The following is an 8,569-nucleotide window of genomic DNA, read 5'->3' as shown; positions in this document are numbered from 1 at the left end:
TTTAGTGACTTTACCAACTATTGTTATGGTTGACTGTTCTACAACAAGGATTCATCCAAACCTACTCAAATGAGGCTAATAAATTGGCTCAAAGATTGGCATTTTGAGTTATATCAACTGAAAAATGAGTTCATCAAAATATAGTAGAAGGAAAATAATTAATTTCTTCATGTGGGATGGTAAAATGTGAACCGAGAGCAACAGCCCCTGACTATGTTATGTGGTGGACCCTTCCGGCTTGTAAGGTGTGAACTGTAGTTATGTGATCGGTGATCAGGGCATCAACATTCGCGTGCTGGATAACAATTGGGAACTGTAGTTTATCAGCCTCAGCCTCAGCCTCCGGCTATCGTCCAATTTTTCACCAGTAGAGGACCAGCAGTCAGACTCCAGTCCACCACCCCAAGGGCACTTTCGTCCTTTTTCGGTCAAACGCCCCCGCAGCCCGAAGCCCGTGGGGGCCCCCGCCCCACAAAAGCCCGCGAGAAATATATTCCCACGAAATCCCAAAACTACCGAAATCCAAACGAGCCCCCAGTTGGCACACGTTCGTCATTTGGCAATGTACCAGGGTTAATATGGGTATTTAGCCTAAGGAGGGCCGCTTTTAAAGCCCCAAAGCGGGAGCCGTGATGAAAGCTTGCACAGGTGTCCCGTGTGCGTGTGTGAACTGAGAAAGAGAGACAGAGAGAGAGAAAGAGGAAAGAGATCTCACCGGAGATCCGACGAGCTCCGCTGCCGCTGAAAATGACACCAGGCGTTGGCCGGGGTATCCCCAATGACCAGAGCCTCGAGAGGCAGATAGAGAGGCAGATGGGGTGCATGGCCGGATTCCTCCAGCTATTCGATCGCCAGCATGTTCTCGCCGGGAAGCGGATCTATGCCGCTCGGCGCCTCCCCTCCTCTCCGGTTCGAATCTAAGCTCGTTTTCTTGATAAAGTTGCGATTTTTATGTGTTTTTGGGGGTTTTCTGATGGTGCATTGGTGAATGTATGCAGGTCGCCGGATCGACGTCGCCGTCGGATAGATCCGAGGTTTCCTCGGTTTCGTTCCTGAATGACATCCAGCGTTTCCCGTCGCCGGAGGCGTACCCATCCTCGCCGGAGTGCCGGGCTCCGGCGGAGGAGGCCCCGGCGAGGCCGTCGCTCCCGCTTCCTCTCCCTGTATTGGATTTCAAGGATGGGCTGAGGTCCTCCTGGAGGATGCGAGAAGCACCGAGGCTTTCCCTTGACAGCCGCGCCGTCGTGGACGCTAAGGGTAAGCTCCGCCCGCGGGAGATCCGGACGGTGGCCTTCGGGAAACAATCCGACGTCTCGGAGGCGGCGGATGACGGCGAGAGGCAGCGACGGTCCCCGAGCGTCGTCGCCCGACTGATGGGGCTCGAGGCCCTGCCGGACGCTGGAAGCGGTGGTGGGGGAGGTGGGGAGCCGAAGAGGTCCGAGCTCCGGCGATCCGCGTCGGAGTCTCGGGTTCCTAGAGACTACCGCTTCGTCGACGAGGGCTCCTTCAAGAAGCCGCCGCCGGACTCTGCGATCTCCGGCAAGGAGTTCTTCTGGCCGGATTTCGGGGACTTCCGGCTCCGAAACGCAAAGCTCGAGCCGCCGCCGAGAACTCTCCTTCCACCCATCCAGCGGAAGAGCTTCTTCGACGCCCAGGACTTCTTCCCGGAGCCGCCGAAGCGGACGGGATCGCTCTACGGCGAGATCGAGCGGCGCCTCCGGATGCGAGGCATCGACGAGCCGGCCAAGGATCTGGAGACTCTGAAGCAGATCCTGGAGGCGATCCATCTCAAGGGCCTCCTCCACTCCAGGGCCTCCGATATTCAAATCAACGGCCGCCGCAACTTCATCGACGACCAACACCACGACTCCCCGATTGTCGTCATGAAGCCGTCGGCGAAGCCTCCCCGGCGACCCATCAGCGAGTCCCCTCCTAATCCCTCCAGATCCATGTCCGCCCGCCGGACTGCATGCTCGGATGGCGGCCTTCCGCCGGCGAGAGCGAGGAGGGACCGTGCGGAGGTCGATCGGAACCCGAAAGGTATCAATGATAGGAGAACCAGGACCCCGAGGTCCCCGGAGCCGAGCTCTCCGGCTAGGCGGAGGCCGCCCTTAAATGCGGAGCCCCCGAGGAGCCCCCAGCCCCAGCGGAGGATCTCCGCCGTCCAATCCCCCAAGGCCGGTCCGAAAAGGCTTGCTGCACCGGACCCGCTGGCCGTCCGATCTCCAAGGAATGGGAGAGTGACCCCTGATGTCTCTCCCAAGGATAGGATCTACTTGCCGGCGGAGGACGATACCTCGACCATCGTCTCCGAGAGCAGCATCAGTTCTTCTTCTCAATTACATTTCGAGGTATATTTTTAATTGTTTAAAAATTTTATGTTGTATTTAAAGGTTTTGTGGGGGTGAGAAAATAAAATTGGACGGTGGTGATGCGCAGAGATCGAGGGCAGAGGAGTACAGGGTGGGGAGGAGTTTGTTGGAGAGGTGCGACAAGCTGTTGCACAGTATCGCGGCGATCACGGGGGCGGAGCAGGTTACCGCGGTGGAGCAGCAGCCGAGCCCGGTGTCGGTGCTGGACTCGTCCTTCCTCTGCGACGAGAGCTCGCCGTCACCCGTCACCAAGCGCGCCATCGACTTCAAAGGTGAGTGAGGGAATGAACCGGACTTTCCTGATCCCATCGCTTCCACGGCCCACGTAAGCATCGCTTTCGTGCTCCAGCTGTAACCGTTCTGGCGGCTTATGTTAGCACGGGGCGCGCATCGTAGTGGGAGCCCGACCGCTTAATCTAATGTGCTCCCCTCATCCATGCCCCGACGGCCGAGGCCCGTAGACGTCACTTTCTTTTTAGAAAGAACGACGAAAGCTCTCTCCCACGGTCGGCTGTCAGCGCATCTCAGCAAATCGCTATGATTTGGATCTAACGTGCAATCGGTGGTTTTGGTGCATGCTATCGGAAAGCATGGGAAAATGATACCATGCGCAGATTTTTTTGTTAAACTTTCTTTTTTTTAATCTCCATGTGTATGTGTCCGCAGATCGACTGGTGGAATGGGAGGAGGACAACTGGAGCCCAGCAACGCCAGCTGTCAGAAAGAACGGTGCAGATGGGCTCGACGCGGGGGACCACGACTACGTGTACGTCTCGGAGATAGTCCGCGTGTCCGATCTTGTTCGCGACCCTTCCGACGTGTACGCTTTCCTCGAGAAGCGCCACCAGGCTCCGTCCAAGGCCTCGCGTCTCCACCGCCGGCTCGTCTTCGACACCGTCGCCGAGATCCTCGACGTCAAGCGCCACGTGGTCCCCTGGGAGGCCTTCACACGTTCGAGGTCTATCCCCTCCGCCGGCGACGTCGACAGCGTTGGCGGCGCCACCCCGCTGGTGCGGGAGGTGTGGGTGGAGGTGCGGCGGATCCGGGAGCCAGTCTACCCGGCGGACAACCTCAACGACGTCACGTGTGGCGCCATCTGCAAGGATCTCGCCGGCGAGCGCGGCTGGGGCCCCTGCCCCGCCGCCGAGATGTCCGACGCCGTCCTCTACATTGAACGGCAGATCTTCAAGGATCTCGTCGCCGAGACCATCCGCTACCTCGCCGACCTCTCCTCCAAGCCCACTCGCCCCCGTCGGAAGCTCGTCTTCTAGTTCTCCTTTTGTTCCTCCTTTTTTTTTTTTTTTCCCCCTTCTAATCAATTTTAAAAAAAATATTTCCAACGCGTCAGTTGCTTCCACCGTTAGACCGGTGTAACGGATTAACAGTCAGTAACACTAATTTAAGTCCCTCCTTTATTTTTGTTTTTTTAACGGCTCTGATTTGATAGTGGGTGATAAGGTGGACCCCAATGTGTGCCCTAGTCTAGTACTATGTAATCGTGGGCTGCAAGAGTTATGGGAACCCGCCTTGTCTTCTTGTCATGCTCTGCTTGTGATCCATTTGAACATTTGGAGGGTAGCCGAGGCCACAGCATGGAGGGGGCCGATGAAGGTGATAGAATCATTCGGGGCCCGAAGGTAAGTGTGACTGCTGTCCTTCAAGGATGCAAACCCCATCCCACTGGCTTGGAGGCTAGCAATGGTATTACTGAGCCGGAGTGTAGCAGGTTCGGGTCCGCATCGACGTCAAATGGGACACTGACATCGTTGCATTTGGAGGCAGCAGTCGGTTGTGCTGTCTCTGTTTCACAATAGTCCTGCTCTAATGGTATTGTAGCAGAGATGATGGATGGAGGTCTGGGTCTTGTTTGGATGGTTAAGGAAATTAAAAATTATGAGGGGACCAGTTTTGGCCATGTTGTTGGTTCATGATTGTGCCAAAATTGCTCTGCATTTGAATCGCCGAATTCATTTACTTTTTGTGTTTTTTTTGGATTCTCCATCACCTAGGCAGAGAGAGACCTCACACTCATCAAGATAGATTGGTAAAACAGAGGCTGGAGGATTGGAGAAGGTAATGTGGGGTCAAAGTGAGCACTCCATGATGGCCATGTGACATAAGAGAGATATATCGGGGCAAGTACTTGCATTGTTAGGTGAAGAAGAATAGCTAAGATCTTTCCTTGCTTGGGCCTGCTGGATTGGCTAAAAGATTCTTCACTGGGCATGTGCTTGGTCCAAATGTACCATGTACTATTTATAATGAGTGGATTTGCCTGGATTTTACCTTTGGGAAGGCCGCTTTTACTTTTTACCACCTTTATTCTGAGAAAGGGCTTGTCATATGCACATGGGCTACGTCGGCGGGGTCCACAAGCCCCATCTGCCTTGATGTGGGCTTGATCCCAGTACTTTAAGCAGGGTGTACTCGGGTTAGTTTGTTAGGCCCTGTGATTGATGAGCTAGCGTTGCATTGCTTTAGTTTTGGAGGCTCATTGGGGCCTACCTCAAATTGTTGGTTGCGAAAATTTTTGTGCAACTTAGACGGCGCAGAAAATTCAATGCAAAGTGCATCATTTTCAATGCAAAATACATCATTTTATATGTTTGATTTGTATAGTTATTTGTATAGTTATTATTTTTTAATATGTCTTTGGTGTTTGCTGTTGTATTTTTTGATTTAAAAATTTTGAATGATAAAAATATTTTTATTTTTTATAAAAAATTATAATATTTTATATTTATATTATGATATCATATATGTAAAAATTCATAATTTTAATACGGAATGTCATAATATATCACAGGATGTTATAATTATTTTTAAAGAATAGAGATATTTTCGTAATTTAAAATTTTAAAATAAAAAAAAAAGAACTGCAAACATTAAATGCACGTTAAAAAATGATTTGAATAAAAATATCTCATCTATATTATATCAATCGAGGAAACATTCTGCATCACATTATGATATTTTGCATGTAGAAAGTTAATTTGGCACAGGATGTTATAATATGTTATAGGATGTCATAATTTTCTGTATTATATTATGATATGATATCTTGCGTGTAAGAAGTCACAATATATTATAGGATGTCATAAGTTTTTCAAAGAGCAGAAGTATTTTTGTTATGTAAAATTTTTAAATAAAAAAAATAGAACTACAGATATTAAATGCGTATTGGAAAGCAATGACTATGTGGACTAATCACATAAAGTGATGCACTTCATGTTAGATTTTTTATTCCATCCGTGGTGCATAAATTTTTTTTTTTATTGATTTGGATATGTGTTTAGTTTCATGTTGATTATTTGTCAGAAAGGTCTTAGATGATTAAATAATTTAAATAATATCTTCCGACTATTCTTTTTGGATATGCTCTTGGATTTTTATAAATGATATATGAGCAAGTTCGGCTCATGACTCATGTGGATTAAAGAACACCGCATTACAGATCTAGATTGGACTTGTGGTATTTTTTATTGGATTTTGATTTTTTCGTCTAGTAAGAATACCAAAGCTTAAAAGAGAGTATGTTATATAGAACTTGTGTGGGTTGGAGTTGTTATTTATTGAAAAGATATTAGATATAAATATTAGATCAAAAAATTTAAATAATATTTTCTAACTAATTTTTTTAGATAACATCCCACGTTGTTACAAAAAGAGACAAAAGTAAATCCTCTCATTTTACAAGAACAACTAAGTTATGGTTGTGTCCTGTGGATCAGGACTTTGTAGATGTAAACTGGGCAATGCTCCTTTTGCCGGCCCTTCTTCTTGTAAGTGAAGTTACTAGGCCAGAGTATTTAGGTGCTGGTCTGTCCTCATATATTCAGTTGTGAATATTTTTACTTTAGCCAACTGAATAATTTTACTTCGGCTTTCTTTCTTGAGTCCTTATCCCATCAGGACTCATGTCGGGGGCTGGTCTCACCTTTACAAACAATAGTCAACTGGTACCATGTGTTGCACTGGACAATACTTGGTTGTTATGCCCCCAGTGACATTTTCACTCGTACTGATGCACAGTGTATTTAAACCATCTTGTATATTAATGAACAGATCAAAACTGTTATCACATAAAATTTGCTTTACATTGAAATCAAATGAGTGAGTCAAAAAATTTGAATGTGCTTAGCATGTGTAAGAAAATTGACAGAAGAAGACCATCTTTCCTGTGGAACAGAAAATGGGAACTTACTGGGGATTCTGCTAGTTCCAGTGGAGAAGAGTAGGTGAAGGCCAAAGAGAGGCAGTTTAGGAATGGTGAACCTGAGGGAGGGAAACATTGCTCTCCTAACCAAATGGTGGTGGTGGTGGTGGTGTCCATTTGCTGAGGTAGAGGGCTCAAGGAAGAGTTTGGATGGTAACAAGTCATTACCATAAACATTTGTCTGATTGGATTGTTCATGTAATTCTTGTGAGACTTCCTATTATGGCAAGGTGTTCTAAGTACTTCCTCTGTTCTCAAATGCAAGAGTTACTTCCAGAGTAGGGTATGGAAATTCTCTGAAGAGCCATTTAATGCCTTGTTATAGTCTATGATCAAAGTTTCTCTTGTTGAGAAGGTAAATAGACACTTACTTGCTTTCCTATATTTTGTCAACAGATTGGTCCTTTTATAATGATATTTTATAATCTGGTTAATATCAATTCTAGTGCAACTATGCATGGACCAATTTTCACATTTCTGAACATATATCAAAGCAAGAATGCATAACCTACCAGCAATTAGTATGGTAATTAGAAAAATCTGCATAAAGAAATGGAATTTACACTTGCATGAATATTTCTAGTTCGTTTTTTTTTTTTCCCTTTGGTTGGGGTGGGGGTGTAAGGTCATTCACAATTTGATTCATTCTGCTGGCAAAATTATTTACGTTTGACAACTCATTAGCATTCATATATTTGATACAAACAGGCAAGGTTTTGTGATTCCAAATGAAAGGAATGGTGTAGCATAAATTGGTTTTGGCAATCTTATAAGCATAATTGTTGTTGGATCTAAATACGTATTTACATTAAGCTTTACGAAGGATGCTTCTACAGTATGGAATTATGTGATGGATGCACCAAGATGTTTTGAGTTATATCTAATAGAGGGCTCAAAAACTATTTACGCCAGCCTTGAAATGAGCATTTGAGATACTAATTTCTTCTAATGTTGCCTCCAATATTGCGTTACAACATGCATATAATTTCACTAATAAACTTTGATGGTCATGCCGATGCTTGATCTAGATAATGATGCTGTGCCATCCAAATTGCATTGAAGATAACCAACTTTGGGTGATTTCCATTTACTACTTTCATCCTGAGCAGATTCCAATGTCACCTCTCAGGGAATGTCACAAGTAAATATTTTGGACCTTTCAGCCGGATAAACATTAGCTTTTGCATATTTTTCAGAACTATAATTATAGTCACTTAAAAATCTACAGGATATAGCTCCTAGATTGTTAGTGGTATTGATAGATAAACTTGCGCATCGAAAATCGTCTTGAGAAAGAATTTTTATTAAATTTTTTTTGAAAAATAATTTGTTCAGGTAAATACCAAAGTGAGAGAATAAAAGAGGAGGAAAAATTGAAAAGGAAGAGATAAAACTAGTAGAGCATTTGCAAGGTACTAGGCGGGTGTAAGTACTTAGAGATGGATTAATTATGCAAAAAAAATTAAATTATTTAGAACTTTTTAATTTCTTTTAAAATTTAGTTTAATACAATCAGATTATCTAACTTTTAAATATGTTTAATTCATATCCATGCTATTAATTTCGTCGGGCCGATATAAGATGATATCTCATAATAATATTATCACAGCAATCAGAAAATATTTGTGGTTAATATCTGAATCGAATGAATCTAAAAGTTGGGTGATTTGATGGCACTAAATTGAAGTCCGAAAAAAAATTGAAGACTCTCAAATAATTTAAAATTATTTATTTAATTAATTCTTTAGAGATTAAGTTCTTTGAAAATTTTTTTTCTTCTATCTCTCACTCCCTCCCTCCATTTTTATTTTTTTTATTAGTTTTTTTTTACTTTAAGCTTTTTTTACAGCAAACTGGATGGTAACCTCTCATTACCAAATGCCAGGCTCTCGATGGCTACATTTGGACAAGCCCATCAATATCCTAGTCATAGCTGCAAAGTTATGTTCAGCTATGGTTGTTGTGGGCCACCGGTGCTGGC

General features: G+C 44.9%; 1 protein-coding gene across 1 annotated transcript; it reads left to right on the top strand.

The window, feature by feature from the left end:
* The first annotated feature begins 576 nt into the window (after positions 1–576).
* Positions 577–3,802, top strand: LOC105042210 (uncharacterized). Its single transcript, XM_010919332.4, has 4 exons — positions 577–909; positions 999–2,351; positions 2,440–2,644; positions 3,039–3,802. The coding sequence occupies exons 1-4, from the start codon at positions 748–750 to the stop codon at positions 3,641–3,643; spliced, it is 2,325 nt and encodes a 774-aa protein (XP_010917634.1). The 5' UTR covers positions 577–747; the 3' UTR covers positions 3,644–3,802.
* Positions 3,803–8,569: the final 4,767 nt, after the last annotated feature.

The sequence above is a fragment of the Elaeis guineensis genome, chromosome 3 (genome assembly GCF_000442705.2).
Source record: "Elaeis guineensis isolate ETL-2024a chromosome 3, EG11, whole genome shotgun sequence".
Taxonomy (NCBI): Eukaryota; Viridiplantae; Streptophyta; class Magnoliopsida; order Arecales; family Arecaceae; genus Elaeis; species Elaeis guineensis.
This window is presented reverse-complemented; position numbering and strand designations above follow the sequence as displayed.

What these genes read in the sequence shown, in the direction of transcription:
- LOC105042210 (XM_010919332.4), top strand. Translation starts at nt 748, where the DNA reads ATGACACCAGGCGTTGGCCGGGGTATCCCCAATGACCAGAGCCTCGAG. An exon ending in GGCGCCTCCCCTCCTCTCCG is followed by an intron (nt 910 to 998) that starts GTTCGAATCTAA and finishes GAATGTATGCAG; the next exon opens with GTCGCCGGATCGACGTCGCC. An exon ending in CTTCTCAATTACATTTCGAG is followed by an intron (nt 2,352 to 2,439) that starts GTATATTTTTAA and finishes GGTGATGCGCAG; the next exon opens with AGATCGAGGGCAGAGGAGTA.